The sequence below is a fragment of the Dysidea avara genome, chromosome 5 (genome assembly GCF_963678975.1).
Source record: "Dysidea avara chromosome 5, odDysAvar1.4, whole genome shotgun sequence".
Classification (NCBI taxonomy): domain Eukaryota; kingdom Metazoa; phylum Porifera; class Demospongiae; order Dictyoceratida; family Dysideidae; genus Dysidea; species Dysidea avara.
This window is the reverse complement of record NC_089276.1, coordinates 23,225,128-23,240,859: the sequence shown is the minus strand read 5'-3', so window position 1 is coordinate 23,240,859 and position 15,732 is coordinate 23,225,128. Positions and strand designations below refer to the sequence as shown.

The 15,732-nt window shown below is 38.0% G+C and overlaps 2 protein-coding genes across 4 annotated transcripts in view; one reads left to right on the top strand and one right to left on the bottom strand.

The window, feature by feature from the left end:
* LOC136256991 (atrial natriuretic peptide receptor 2-like) overlaps positions 1–9,651 on the bottom strand; it is a 9,898-nt gene extending 247 nt beyond the window's left edge. Inside the window, exons 1-19 of one of the 2 annotated variants that reach the window (XM_066050082.1) lie at positions 9,542–9,651; positions 9,454–9,479; positions 9,301–9,394; positions 6,875–7,025; positions 6,711–6,828; positions 6,193–6,376; positions 4,397–4,432; positions 4,233–4,345; positions 2,688–2,778; positions 2,133–2,238; positions 1,912–1,998; positions 1,588–1,853; positions 1,343–1,539; positions 1,219–1,290; positions 1,040–1,159; positions 804–985; positions 616–755; positions 310–561; positions 5–90 (exon numbers count right to left, since the gene is read on the bottom strand). In XM_066050082.1, the coding sequence (XP_065906154.1) occupies positions 5–90; positions 310–561; positions 616–755; positions 804–985; positions 1,040–1,159; positions 1,219–1,290; positions 1,343–1,539; positions 1,588–1,853; positions 1,912–1,998; positions 2,133–2,238; positions 2,688–2,778; positions 4,233–4,345; positions 4,397–4,432; positions 6,193–6,376; positions 6,711–6,828; positions 6,875–7,025; positions 9,301–9,313 (2,214 nt within the window). In that variant the 5' untranslated portion in view covers positions 9,314–9,394; positions 9,454–9,479; positions 9,542–9,651. Of the gene's footprint in view, positions 1–4; positions 91–309; positions 562–611; positions 756–803; positions 986–1,039; positions 1,160–1,218; positions 1,291–1,342; positions 1,540–1,587; positions 1,854–1,911; positions 1,999–2,132; positions 2,239–2,687; positions 2,779–4,232; positions 4,346–4,396; positions 4,433–6,192; positions 6,377–6,710; positions 6,829–6,874; positions 7,026–9,300; positions 9,395–9,453; positions 9,480–9,541 lie in introns of those variants that run through there. The other variant, XM_066050083.1, reaches the window with a different exon arrangement.
* On the top strand, positions 9,626–15,732 carry LOC136256990 (dynein axonemal intermediate chain 3-like). Of its 2 annotated transcripts, XM_066050079.1 has the most exons (24): positions 9,626–9,929; positions 10,014–10,118; positions 10,652–10,807; positions 10,866–11,039; positions 11,103–11,143; positions 11,785–11,901; positions 11,946–12,057; positions 12,181–12,259; positions 12,497–12,621; positions 12,759–12,848; positions 12,895–12,987; positions 13,047–13,172; positions 13,291–13,367; positions 13,442–13,562; positions 13,618–13,705; positions 13,756–13,835; positions 13,930–13,993; positions 14,044–14,174; positions 14,227–14,299; positions 14,352–14,409; positions 14,615–14,688; positions 14,746–14,837; positions 14,987–15,109; positions 15,413–15,732. In XM_066050079.1, exons 1-24 carry the CDS (start codon positions 9,687–9,689, stop codon positions 15,539–15,541), a joined length of 2,571 nt encoding a protein of 856 aa, XP_065906151.1. In that variant the 5' UTR covers positions 9,626–9,686; the 3' UTR covers positions 15,542–15,732. The 2 variants fall into 2 exon arrangements, with proteins under 2 accessions (XP_065906151.1, XP_065906152.1); XM_066050080.1 differs by lacking the exons at positions 9,626–9,929; positions 10,014–10,118 and having other exon boundaries at positions 10,693–10,807; positions 10,966–11,039.

The following is a 15,732-nucleotide window of genomic DNA, read 5'->3' as shown; positions in this document are numbered from 1 at the left end:
GTACCAATGGCAATCGTCTTTTCTGTAGATCAAACCCACCAATACTTTTAAGCAGCCTGGCATATGGATCACTCACATGGATTCTCATAGCTAAAGAATGTACAAACAAGTGGAACGACATTAATAACAATAGCCCCCCACATATTGGAGTGATAGTGCTCAGAATCACATAAAATTTTAGCTATGCAAACAACTTCTTTGTAACTGTTATTCAACTAGCTGTGAATTTTCATTTAACAAGCACTTGCTGTACAGAAGCCCTGAATGTATACTATTGAATATCCCCACCTCCTATAGTACCATATTTACCCTTTCCTGTAGCTTCCATCTTTGCAGCAATGTTGACGGTATCACCAAACAGACAATATCGAGGCATCTTGGTGCCAACTACACCAGCCACAACCGGTCCACAATGAATACCAACTCTGATTTTTAGCTTCTCTGTGGGTTTGTGTGGAATAATGAACTCGTCCACAACTGAAATCATCTCCAGTGCCATACAGGCTATCTCCGTAATGTGATTCACACCATTTTCATTAGGTACTCCTGATACTACCATATCTGAAAATGAAGGTTCATAGTTATAGATATAATTCTTATGTTTCAGTCACCTACAAGCATCTCCAATTGTCTCCACCTTGTAGACATCAAACCGATCCAGTATATAATCAAACATGGTGTATAGTTCATTTAACATGTTCACAACTTGCATTGGAGTACTCTGACTGGCCAGTGAAGTGAAACCAACTATGTCACTAGAAATGTACACTATGATACACTCATGCTACAAAACTTGTATGTACCTGAAGTATATGGTTGCACAGCCAAAACTCCTAGCTGTGGTAGTATTTCCCATCTTCAATTCTAGTACTACATTAGCCGGTAACATGGCACATAACAGCTGATCACTCTTCTCCTTCTCTGCTAGTATCTCTTGTGTCCTTTCTGCCACCATCAACTCCAATTGGTTATTGTATTTCTGTATCTAAAATATGCACAGACATTGTAAGGTCTACCACACACACATACAAGTACTAACCATCAATATCATATTATCCACAGGGCTCTCATGGTTTGGGTTGATGTCTTGTAGTATCTTTTTGATCATAGTGAAGGTAGGCCTATTGGATGGGATTTGGGACCAACATCTTTGAAGTAACTAGTGGGAGAAGAGACACATTGTCAACAGATTCTGTACAATGGTACTTCCACACATACTTCAATATATTCCAAAGGACAAGGACAATTCTTATCAAGATCAGGGAGGCATGACTTGTCATTAAGAACATCCTATGGACACATACAGGTTACTGGACAGGAAATATTAAGTAACTCAACATACAGAAAATGGATCAATCCTTGTACCAATCTCCAACAACAAGACGGCATAGCTGTACACATCAGCAGGTCCACTAGCAGCTAACTTGCTATTTGTCAGCACTTCAGGAGCAACGTATATCTCACAGGCTGCCTCACGAGCACTTTTGATAGGGTCTGGAGGTGCACCTTGACTTCTCCGCAACATGGCTAGCCCATAGTCTACATAATTTTGATTGTTACCAAGTACTATTATGACATAACTCGTACCACTTATTTTAAGCACCCATCTATTGTTGATTAGACAATTAGTGGATTTCAGTCGACCATGAAAGATTCCCTGGCTATGGAGGTAAGCCATTCCTCTTGCAATATCACCAGCAAATGAGAATCGGAAGCCCCAGTTGAGATGTATTTCAGTATTTTGTAGAACATCATTAAGACTTCCCTTAGGACAGTATTCAGTGAGAATTGCTATATTTGGAGGCTCCACTGAAGCTCCAATGAATTTGCAAATGTTGGGATGATCTAAAAACCTGTTATGGAAAACAAGAGTGAAACCATGTATTGTACACAGTTATAGCAAATGTGTACCTAATTTGGTAAATCTCTTTCTTAATGGCACTAGTGACATTAAACGTTGCTTTGTACACATACTTGATGGAAACATCTTGTTCTCTACTGTATAAGAGAGAGTATGCACACCTATAGATTTCACTACTGGCATATGCATATACCATCAGTAATACATACATGTATTATCATCATCACACACAAACACACACACATGCACGCACACACACAGAGGCACATACTAGATTCCGGCTGGTGTAAATACTTGCAAATTAGTTCGCTGCTTGATAGATTCTGTGTCTGTGTGTTTAGCATAGTTCCAGAGAACATCAGCTAAACTCCTGCTTGCTACAGTATAAACGCAAGAGTACATATTTGCATGTTTGTATACAGGTACATTGTGTATGCATGTATAAGTATGTACAGCTGGTTTATATACTGTCATCTTTAAACATGGAAATAATTAGCAAAACCTGAACAAGTGCAGTAAACAATAAGTTAGCTATTAAATGTGAAAATTTCTTTCTTTTGTGTAAACATGATGGACACTATTGGTGATGATGTTTGTCACATTATCAGTAGTGATTGTACTTCCATAATGAGGAGGTGTGGCATGTACAGGTAAGGGGTGTGTACACAACTATGTGTGTGGTAAGAATGATGTCATCTGACTACGTATAACAGTTGCATCATATTTGTATGGATGCTGCATGTGGAATCAATCAATACTATATGTATAAAATATACGTAATTGTAGTTACACACATACGTACACATACTGCAATATGCACACTTACTGGTAGTACTAGTCAAAGCTGTTTCAATCTCACTACGGTCCACCACCCAGCTCATGTCATGATAAAAGTTGTGTTTACTGTACAAACAGTACTATAGGGTGTACAAGGATTTGATAGGCTAATACAATCACATGTATACGTATGTATGTACAGTATGCTGCACTGCTTGCATACATAACATTGATGAAGACATGCTGATTAATGCTATACTAAATGGAACACATACATACATACATACGTACGTATATTGGTAATGCTTGTTAGTACACATGCATTAATTATACACATCCATAATTTATTAATACAGATGTTTGTAGGTATTTCCACTCCAACGTGGCCAGCTATGGCTAACCATAAATTCCAAACAAAGTTGCTCATAAAATCTGTCTTGTGCACTTTTAGAGAATTGAAAGCTTGATACATATGTAGTTAGTGCCACTAAATAGTACTGTTATGTTACAGTTAAAGCACCGCCGCGCATGTGTACAGAAAATACAGCATGAGGGGGTGTGTTGAGAGGCTAACACAGCATGAGACGAAACCGAGTACTGTGTTTGCCTTGAGACATCCCCAACCCCCCCAAGTAATGTATTTTTTGTACACACAAGCATAGGTGGTGCTTGAAGTGTTTTATTGTACTTACTGGTTATCTTGCTCAGAGCAATTTTCTTAAGTACCTGATCAAATTGCTTTAATTTTTAGTGATCAGACTATCAGTAAGTTGTTATATAATCTATTTGTGGTCGTTGAACGACTTGGTAGGATTAGTTTGGCTAGTTTTAGCATTTGACAGTGTCACGCACGCAATACATCGTGCCATCTGTGTGGGTTGTTGCTTCAATTTTCCATGTCAGCTAGACCATCATGTAATCTATTTCCAGTTATAGAATCAACTGGTAGGATTAGTCTCGCTAGTTTTAGCGATTTACAATGTCATGCATGTGATCAATCGTACTGTCTGAGTGGAGTTGTTTTCATAACATTCCTTACATAACAGTGCTGCATAACTGTGCTGTACTTGCCCCATTAGCCACATAACTGTGCTGTACTTGCCCCATTAGCCACATAACTGTGCTGCATGGACCATACAATACAGTTATAATCGGTCCAATATGGAAAATTTAGGATGTGGCAGTGTTTTGATCCTCCCATGCAAAGTACAGTAAGTTTTAATTAAACTGTGCTCACAAGATTTGAAATATAATTTAGAGGCCACTAGAGTCTGGAACTATCACAAAGAGGTCAAGTCATAGAAAAATAGAATAAATCTAATTAAAAAGGAGCAAACAGAAGTTATCGGATCAAAGGTTCCTGTGAGTACTCCAATAACCAATTTTATGATCTGAACCTGTATGTTCCAGCCCTACCAATGATATCCATAACGAAAGTACATTGCATGCTAGCAGTAAGGTGTTCTCTGGACTATTGTTGGATAAGTAAACAGACATAACCACAGGTAGTTAGTTACCCCAGCACAGGTTATTCTAAGTTTCGTACAGGTAAACATATACTATCTCTATATAAACACATTACACACTCACATACCACTATAATTATGATGGTAGTACATATTAAGAAGAGTACAATGACTGATGTGATGATGACCGCAGTCAAGTGAACTGCTTGAAATGAACAACAGTCCATACTACATTCATTGCCTGTAATATATTGTAATAATACTGTATTGGCTGTATGTGTAGTTGACTCACATGACTCGCTAGCTTGACAAATTCCATCTCCACATTCTGTCAAAAAATTAATACGTATCCCACAAAAACTGTGCTACTTCTAAAAACCAGGCACCATGCAGCAAACTTTAGTCAACAATTTTAGCTTAGGTTCCCTGGCTCGTGGTAAGCACCTCATACAGGGTGCTCGCCCTCCAGTGCCTAACTGGTAAAGTAGATTAAAAGGGGGGGGGGGGGGGGGGGGGAGGGGAATTAATTGACAGTGTACTAAATTTTGGGTTTTACTTTGTTGCTCCATATAAAATTGAATCATAATAATTTGTATTTCGTAATTGGTGAAATATTTATTTTGTAATTCTGTAATTACGTTGCTAAGCACTGCTAAAGAGACTTATCTCAAACAAACCGCTTTAACCCACTAATAATGCACAGAACTATATTCTTAACTGTTTATAATTCTTCTATAGCATTTTCTTACACAAATTCTCCAGGCAAAGCCTCATTCATATTCATTTGCGGATGTATGGGCACATCCCTTTTCAACTTGAAGGAATTTGTTATACCTGGTAGCCCAGGAGGCCAGCTGTGTTGTTTTTTGGCTGTTTGACATCCGTAGAGCCCATTAGGAAAAGCCTTCGCCGTGTCCTTATAAACTTGCTCCACCCGTATTTCAAACCGGCACATATTAACCACAAAGTTTACCTTCCCAGAATTTTAAGACAGGCTCTATATGGCACACACTTTTTGGAAAACATTTATCATTTTTTTTTTTAAATTGAGATGTTGTCTGGTGTCCTACTACTGCCAAGTTTACTAGTATGATTGAAAGAATACATTCTAAATTTACTAAGAAGTTGCCACCATTTTGTACTTCCAGATTATCTTTTACTTTGACTGAACGTAGATGCTACCACACAGCCATTCAAGTTTACAGATCTGTTAATAATTATTCACCTTCCTGTTTGCTAAATATTTTTTCATTATTTTAAATATGTGACAGGTTATTGTGGACGTAATGCAAATCGTCCTTTTGTTCCCAGGATTGCCACTAACTTTGATCTTCAAATGTTATGGAAGCTGCCACTTTGTCATCTTTAAAGTGTATTTCTTGCTGTTGTATTGTGCATTTGTTTATTTGTTTTGGTGTATATTTCTGCATGTACAAGTATGTTGTTTTCAGGGCTTACTGAAAATCAGCTTAGGCTGCCTGCTTAAATATTAAAAATTACAATTACAATCAGTAAACCAGGTGTGCATCCACACCTTCGGCTCGCGCCTGGTTTAAAAATTGATGATCAATAATTTTTTCAGCAAGGAAAATTAACGTACTATGTGTGTACACCACTTTGTATTATTTCAAAAGGTTCCAAGAATTAAATACCACATTTCCTAGTATAAAAATTGCATTCAAATGAACATCTGTCTCAGGGCTTCCATGGAAAATAAATGCCTGGTCTCAAATAGAGGCCCGGGATATTAGTGGAGTTTGCTGTTAGTGGCTTTAATTCTTCCCTTGCTCAAACTTATTAAGTTCAGAGTCATCTGAGGGATGAAGGTGCTACAAGTTGTCACGTGAGTAGTCTGTCTTTTTCAATCATTTTAGGCCTTTACTACACTTGTTTATGTAGTAAGTACACCATATAAAGCTTATCATTACAATAACGGTGTTCTTCATATTCAATTAAACACTATTGAACTTTAACTCCTGCTCTCTTACAAAAACGCTGGGAAGGAAATAAAAGCCTGGGCTTTTATACGAGGAAATATGGTATATACATTACTTTCTGAATAACTATCTTATATCAATCACACTATACCTGGTGGTCTAATAACACTGATCCTATGACGTCGGAATATGTGTAGGTTATCTACCGTCAATACCACTAACAAGTAGTGTGTACCAGGATCAAATATTGTCAGTGTGGAGCCGAACACCTCATGTATGTTACCCCATGGGTGTCCAACAATTGGATCATTCATATTAGCACCACAGTAGAAATCCTAAAGAGAGAACACACACATTTGCGCTTATGGCATATGTATTTACTGTATGTACCAATGACAACTAACAAAATGTATGCATGTATGTACGTACCCTGTACACTAGGGCTGTGCATCAGTTATGTTAACAATTGGTTGTTGCTGAGGGCAATTAATAATAGCGTTGAACAACCAATTACTTGGTTGGATCACATGACCACAAAATTGCCTAAAGTTGTGGACATAAAGGGTGCACTAAAGTACAATAAGCCAATTAAATAGTTAATGTATTAATAATAGGGACCCAATAATCAGTTATGTATGTCACAGCTCTATTGTACACAAAATAACTTACTGCTCCAGAACAGACACGCAAGGCAGTATGATGAACACAGCAGGTATCTGATGTAACTTGGTACACATCTTCAGGGCAACTATGCTCCTCACAAAAGTACCTGATCTGTTCACTAGCACTACAAGTGTCATAACACACATAATTAGAACACTGTTATATCTCACTTAAATTGGTCAAAATGTGGTGATTGCAGGAGCTGATCATAGAATAAGCTTTTATTAGTTCCTGGCATTGTCATAAGCTTGTAGCGGATAGAAAACCTCTGGCCACTATACACAGTGGAATTTGGCCTCTCTACCCAGGTGATCTCCAGCCCTACAAAGTGATACATACATAACAATTATGTTTTTATAAGAGCCTCTTTTATTAAAACACTCAATTGTGCCTTAAGTACATTTTGTACACAAACTCATCAACACTACATCATTTGTATCAATTGTCTTAAGTATATACAAACAATGGGATTGAATTAAGTAAATTAAATAGTTAACACCCACAAAAGAGAAATCATACATACATCTCTGACATTGCAGATGACTGATATAATGCTGAAACAAGAAAAACTATGTCACATAATTCCTTGAGAGAAAGCAACTGAGTAAAATGATTGGTACAATTGATGAACAGTAAACAATGAGGTTCACAATCAGGTGAAGGTCATGGTGCAGGCAGGTAGGGATGGGATGAAACTTCGAATGTTTGTAGGTCTGAAAGTTAAGTAAACTTCAATTAAACAACATTTTCTTTATTGCAGCTGCCTATTCATCTTGCACAATCGATGTTCATCTTGAGTGGATATTCATGTGCCATGCCCATTTTTTAAACCATCGCAATTTAGTTTGCTACTGTAGTTGATGCCTTGGAACACCTTATAAAGTGATAGATAATGCATGAAAAATGCCATTAGTTGGCATTATCTATGCACAATCGCAGTATAGCGGACATGCCCATTTGCAAACAATCGATCACATCATTCAGTACTGTTGCTATGCATCTTCCAAATGCTTACAAACTTATTAGTTAGCTAGGATTAGAAAGTTAATAATACTTGTAGCTACGTAACACCAAAGCTTTCAAATGTTTGAACATTTTACTGGTGAATGTTCAAAGATAAATGTCAAGCTTTGTTCCAGCCCTAGTGTTGTTCCTACCGTCTAATGCTACATACTCACCATATGAAGCTGTAACCAATTCCTTGGACACTGTAGATAAGGCTAAGACAATAAAAGAAATTCAGAAATTCTGCAAACTACATTTTTGCTAAGATGGTGCAGTCACATATTACATCAAGTTCTAGACAGCTATAATAAAAGTGCTTTTCATATTTCAACCTGGCTTTCTTTACATTTAGCTCATGCAACTACAACTGACTACTGTATATGGTTCAGCCATGGCCTAACTACTATATGATTACAGTTATAGCCGCAATGTGTTATAGAATATTACATAACAATAATATTGTGCATTTGGTAATATTAATACTTTGTTGCATAACAATATAACTCTTCTTGTTACTGGAAATAGATTATTGCTTCTTCAAATAGTACCGAATTGTTCCCAATACTTGCTACTAGTTTATTTTCGGATGAACCCAATAGAAATAACGTAGTTGCATGATCTTTTTTGCTATGATTTCAAGTGGCAAAACCACTGAAAGTAAAAAATACCATGGCACTTATGTCACACAATGAACATTGTAGGGTTCAATACTTATGTACTTTGGGGACAGGCATAGGGCTATCAAGAATATGTGGCACCTGCTATTAGAGATTATAAGTGTCATTCCCCTTCCCCATCGGAAAGGGTCTGGTCATCTGCTCATGTCATTTTTGCTCTAAACATAGACAAATTTTGTTGCATGCTAACAGACCTCTAATGCACCTATCAATGTCAAGCCCCACCCCCCGAGGTCCCCATACACCTAATCCTCTATAGAAACCCCTCTTTCGGGGTGGGGGACATAGTGGGGCTTTGACAAACTTCTTAGCCCCAGTACTGGGAAATCTGACACTAGATTTTGTCAAATCCCCTGTATTGCCCCACCCTGCCCAGGGGTGGGGCGTGACATTGAATAGGTGCATAAGCAGTCAGATAAGTCTTCTGCGAGTGTTAAAAGTGCATGCACTTAGCTAGTATAATATTCAGTACCTTGTGCCACTAAAAGCATTTTCCATGTTCACCTGAATATAATCAGGTAAACATGTGTTCATTTTGTACTGGAACAAGAATGTTTTCATGTTGTAAACATGTTTGTGCGCCTGAATCATAATGTACGATAAACAGTACGATTAAACAGACAGTAAACAGACGTTCCTCAATAGTATTGTGTGATAAACAGTTCGGCTCGAAGGGCTTCACACTTCACAGTACTACTAAAAGTTCAGGCAGCTGGCTCATGTAACAAGGCCAGGTCTGGTCACCACAGCATAGTTCACCACAGCATAGTGCGGCATCATAGATTTATAGTAGCCCCTGGGGTTACTACATCTATGGTTGCATAGTGTCATCAAAGAACACTGAGCTACTGACTTTAATAGAGCCATATATAGCTCCTAAATCACAAGTACAATACACAACTTTAATGGCTTACCCATACAAGTCATAATAGCTTCAGGATTATCATTTTCACATGTACAGCCACTGTCAATACTCGGGATCACCACACCAGAGCACAGTCGCAACAACTATAGTATCACATTGATTAATGAAACTGGTAGTCATACAAAGACATAACGACACTTACCAGCCATATCGAAGACAACCCGAGAGCTATACGATACATATTCGAGTACATTTCAAGTTTCAAAGTACAGTAAACAAGTAATACTCACCTTAGCGGTGTCGATTCGTGGATATTAACCTCATCTCAGCTGCATCTGGCCTTCTAAGTTTATCACGTGAGCTGAAAAGAATTATATTCCATTTAAAGCCGTTCATATGTTTCCTTAGCGACGGGATTTTCTTCTTCAGGGGGCAATGCCGGAGTCTAAACAGGCGCCTAAAGCTAATGAAGAGCAAACAGCGAATGAGGATTCAATCCCAGATGATGTTAAGCCTCTGTTTGTAGCCACCCAAGGACAACAGATATTCGGTTGTGTAGCAGACGAGGATGTCACCGATGAGAAACCTTACAAGCTAATCCCAAAGGACCAGATTTTGCAGGATTTCTTAAACAGAGCAGGAGTGTCTGATTTTAAAGAAGTTAAAGCCGTGGTAAATGTAAGATCACTGAAATAATCTTGGCATTTCTTTGTTTTCATCATTATAGTTTAAATAAATATATATTATATAATATTTCTACAGAGCTATCCTGGTGATGAATTGTTACTGGTGTATGATTATGAGTTCAAGTATGGACAGAATTTCTACCTGTGTTTAACTGAAGAAGCTAAAGAACGGATCTTGCATGTACGTAAGACAAAGTACAGGTTCTGTGTATCATGAACTGTGACATGTATTTGTGTTGCACATGGTATGATACTTCTGTACTAATGGACATGATTGTACTTTTATATCACTGGCTCAAAGGATTAAAAGTTGTACACCTTCTTGTAATAATTACAACATATAATACTGTACGTGTACGTGCATTGTGAGACTTGGATATCTCTTTAGTTGCGGCATATACCACCTTGAATCTACATTTTGCTTAAAGCTAACATTAGTATAACCACTTAGTAGTAGAAAGGATTGTTAATTTCAATCATGTGTATGGAGTGTTAGTTTTTAAAGGAGAACAAAGGTTTTGGATTAAATAGCTTTGTCCATCATTGCTGCACTAGAGTTTCCCCTTGGTAGATTGGATTGTAGATAGCCATGCCTTCTTTTCAACTGCAATATGCTTACTTGGAATATAATGAAGCTTTACTACTTTGGGTCATGAGACTGGATATATGTTGTAACTAGTCAATAACCAGAGCTGTTTACCATGCGCATGTTAGCCTGCAGAAGATGAGGAAGGGGAAGGGGAAAACAAAGATGGAGCAGAGGACGAGGAACAAGTTGAAATACCAGTGACACCAGAACCAAAGGACTGGATATCACAACACAGTGACCTGGAGATCAAGGAAGTTGTTGTGGAGAACACACGACCACTGGTAGGAATTTTTAAAAAGTTATCCTTTGTGAGATGTACTCTTGTCAATTTGTATTTAGTTGAAATTCATTATTACAAGGAAGCGTCATATGTTTGGTGCTCCATTTGAGTTCACTGATTGTGTAGCTGGTACTAATAAGGACATGTTTGTTGACATAGCCTCTCAGGACCCTACTGATGATGATGACGAGACACAAGATATTCAGAGAATGGAAATGGATATGTGTGTACAAGTATGTGTGTTGTTGTGGGAGTGTGTTCTGTACATGACAATAAATATGTTTACCTGATCATAGGCCATTCCTGATTTGCTGGATGCTTGCTGTCAAACTGAATGGTATGTTTGTACATGTGTGTATACTGTACATGTGCATTTTATGTACAAAGCATGAAGATAGCTCTGCGTGTATGTTTAGTTTAAGTACGTATGTATGTTACGCATCACCAACTCACACCTACATATGTAGTGTGCACATGTATGCACACACACACAAACACACACACACACGCACACACACACGCACGCACACACACAACACACATGCATGCAAAATCAAAGCCTGCGGCAGCTGTACAAAACACAGCTATTACCGCCCAGCAAACCAGCACTGGGATGCCTGTGCACCACTCAGGCGCTTGACCCTTGTGTAGGTTAATCCTCCTGGTAACCTGTAGCTGCAGGAGGACTGTCCAGGTCTCACGGAGAGAGGTTGCGGAACCCAAAGTTCCACAACAACCTCAACACTGCTAAGCGAGACAAGGACAGTTGGTCATTTGCTTCCCCCATTAATACCAGATACCCATTGATGTTACAGCTGGGTGGGGTGCTTCCCCAGTTGACACCAGGCCACCAGGTCCCCATTTAAACAGCTGGGTAAACTTGAGCGATATGAGTAAAGTTTCTTGCTCAAGGAAACACCAACAACACCAAACACACACACACGAACACAGTTTGAATAACTTGTTCAATGTACATAGGAAGAAGCCATGTAATGCAGCCATCCAATATGAACCACAAGTAATGAGTGAAGAAGATGCCACTACCATCATGCAGTCTGAAGGGGCGGTGGACTTTCTGAACACCATCTGTCCCAGGTACATATATACTCTTGTACACATACAAACATATACCAAAACAGAGTGGAGCTATCATTACAACAAAACGAGATAATGGATGTGTTTGTGGATGACTATAGAGCATTGTCAGATACTGATGGGATAGTGGCTGATAAGTCTGACTCCTCATTAAAGGTGATAAGTAGTGTGATAGTGTACATAGTGTAGTGTAGTGTAGTGTAGTGTAGTGTAGTGTAGTGTAGTGTAGTGTAGTGTAGTGTATTATATAGTCTGATGGCATGTTTGTTACACTTATAGGAGTACCAGTCATTTACTGACCTAAAGTTTAGTAAGGATAAACCAATAACATGGATTGATTGGCATCCCATTCAAAAGGGTAAGTCATATTTCTCTAATATTTTACAAAGACTTTCTATTGGTCAGAGTCTCAAATAGCTTTAAATTTGTTTCCGTGTGGGAAATTGCACATCAAGTATCTCCATAGATTAATTTTGTTTATACTATGGAAGTTTTTATCCTTGCAGATTATGTTTCAGCTGTTGCAGATCTTTAGGTTGAATTTTTATACCTTATTATGTATGTATTATTAGAGTAATCATACATCATTGTACAGGTATTGTGGCAGTATCTTGTGTGCACAATTATGATTGTGATGAGAGGATTGAACTGTACTCCAAGTTATTATTAGAACGTTCTCTAATCCTTATTTGGAGTTTTGTTGATCCCATTCACCCACAGGTATAGCACATATTGTACATCATGCCCTTTATGTCTGTGTGAGTACATACTTCTTGATCTTACATATGCAATGTTCCTTATCCTGTAAACACTGTAGATGTATTGACAGCTTATGTACTCGTATATTTTATCCACAGCTCTTCTTAGAAGCTCCAGATGCCATTGCTTGTTTCCGATACAATCCTACTAACCCCACCATCATAGCTGGAGGGTGTGTTAATGGACAGGTAATTAACACACTGGTATACAATGTAACTATACTACTGTTAACAGATTGTAATTTGGGATGTATCTACTTATGAGGAACAGTTTATGTCACACAGGGGACCATCCCTCAATGAAAACAAGGGACCAGCTGCTAATCTGGTAAAGCTATATATTGTGTAATTCCATTACATCATATTCAATATGCATGTTTGGTTTAGACAGTGTTTGAGACTGATCCAAAATTGGACCATGCTCCAATAGTCAGACACAGTGCACTCAGTGCTATTGAGTTTGGTCACAAAAAGGTCATTAGTGACATCCAGTGGATCCCCAGCCACATGGAGGTGTGGTAAACTTGTAGTGAATTGTTACATACGTATGTACGTATGATGCAACAATAATAGCAAGGTGTTGTCTTGTTTAGCTGTGTATCTTAATCTTGTACTGTTCTTTATATTATAGGTTTGTTCAAAGACATTTCAAATCTACACGAACACGACACAAGTGTGTAATCAACTGATAACATGCAGCATTGATGGGTGAGTGTGTATTGTTATTTGAATACTCTAATAGAACAACCAGTATATATCTGTTATATATGACATCTATTCAGGTCAATATTGATATGGGATACAAGACCCATGAAGCCTACAGGTGGAGTACTAGTCCTACAACAGATTGATCCTGTCACTTCATTCCAACATCTTGATCTCTCATGGAAGCCATTCTTAAAGGTGAGCGGATAGCAGGATGACTGGTGTGTGTATCAGCCATCATGTGATGATATAGGTTAGTTATCCTAGATCAGACCATCCTGGAGATTTTGCTGCCACAAGAGTGAGCCTGCAAGAAAGACAAGCAATGTTCACTGAGAAAGGTGTGTTTTATTAGAATTCATATGCAAATATACTTGTACGTACTTCACAGGTGTTGATGACAAACCATCAGCAGATGCAACTAAAGAATTATTAGAGAGTGTGACAACCCAGTTTTATATCGGCACTGAGGTACAGCCTGCATGTACATGTGTGTGTGAATGAGTATATGTGTGACATGTGAGTTTGACTTCAATGATACAATTTTAATTATTGCTGTGTGTAGGATGGTGAGGTGGTATATTGTGACTGGAAGCCTGTGAAAGATCAAGAAAGTGGAAAATTAACTTGTGAGTATAGCAATCAATAATGTACATAATGTACTTCACATATTCACCAGCTCCCAGACCTGATCATTACTTCACTGTACACTCTGGAGCTATCACTTGTTTGGAGAGGTCACCGTTCTTTAAGAATATCATCCTCAGTGTTGGAGGGTGGACGTTTGCTATATGGAAAGAAGCTATTAAAGTAAGCAGTTCTATGAATCATCTCACAACAATATGCAACAATCCCTCGACAGAGTGATGCTTTATTAAAATCAGCTAGTTCATTAGTACTATTAACTGGTGGTACCTGGTCACCAACCAGACCAGGTTAGTGTGTGTACATAAAGTGTACATGATTATTGTATTGTTGTTGTTGTAGGTGTCTTCTTCATAATTAAGGCTAATGGCAATCTGGAAGTATGGGATTTGATGGACAGGTAATTTCTGGAGGTGTACAGTGTGTCGGAGAGCCTAAACATGTAGCATTTCATTACAGTGCATCAACATGTTTAAAATGCTTTTGTATGAGTACTTTTCCTTATAGTTTAGTATGTGCATATACCTATCTGTGGTGCATGTGTGTGCTTTGTCTATATCTATTATGGTGTTTGCATCTATATATGTTTGTACACATGTCCATAGGTCTCATGTTCCATATTTATCACAAAACGTTTCACCATTATCACTAACTACCATCAGTGTGTTCCCCATATCAAGTAGGTATAATTGAGTGTGATCAAACTAAACGTGATCATGACAATATCACCATGTAGATAAGCAGCTAATGTTAGGGGTTGGTGATCTAGGAGGGACTTTACACATATTAGAAGTACCATGGAGTTTAAGACACCCATCCAGTCATGAGGTATGTATATGTTATTGTGAGCTTATATGCACTGGTGTTTATAAACTCCTGGTGCTGAAGGCATCATGTAGTGTAATTTTAGATATCAGAGTAGTATTGAGTGATAACATACTGTCATTCAGTAGTACTATTTACTGGTGACTCTATAGGTCACTGTGATGGAGAGTTTCTTTGACCGAGAGGTGAAGAGGTTGGAGTTTGTTGGTGAGAGACAACAGTTAAGAAACCAACAAAAGAAGGAAATAGATGCTGCCTTAGTTGCCAAAGAACAGGTATGTAGTTACCACAATACTAGTGTTGCCATTTTTAAAACACACGTGTATACTTTTAAACATAATTGAATTCAAGCCATGCAAGGCTGAAGATTTTTGCTCACCAGAAATACATCACAGTCTTCAAACAGTTCGCACGGCTGTTTTAAAAATCCACACATGAGTATTAAATGACAAGATTACAAAATGCTGCTGTGCTTTATTGCATATGGTATATGTGGTCATATATATTATGTTTGCGATTCTGCTACTGAAATGTACCTTTAGGTGTTAGTATATGATGATTCCTTTTACTTCACACAGGAGAGTAAGAAGGTGAAGGAAACTGATAATTGGGAGAGCAAGGCCAAAACAGAATATGAAGATTACCTTAATTTAGAGAATGCTCTTCTTATTGAACTGGGATTACGTGAAGTACCACAAGACGACTAGCCTTACCACATGAATCATGTATTATATTGTTTATTCAAATTAGTACATCCCATGTATGTATGTATGTTCTATTTAGAAAGGACGAGTGTTTAGTTAGTCAGTTTTGTGTATTGTGTAGCTTTTGTTCAACCCACAACACCACAACAGTCACAAGGTTGTCATGTGATTTTTGAAATTACTGTAAAGTACAA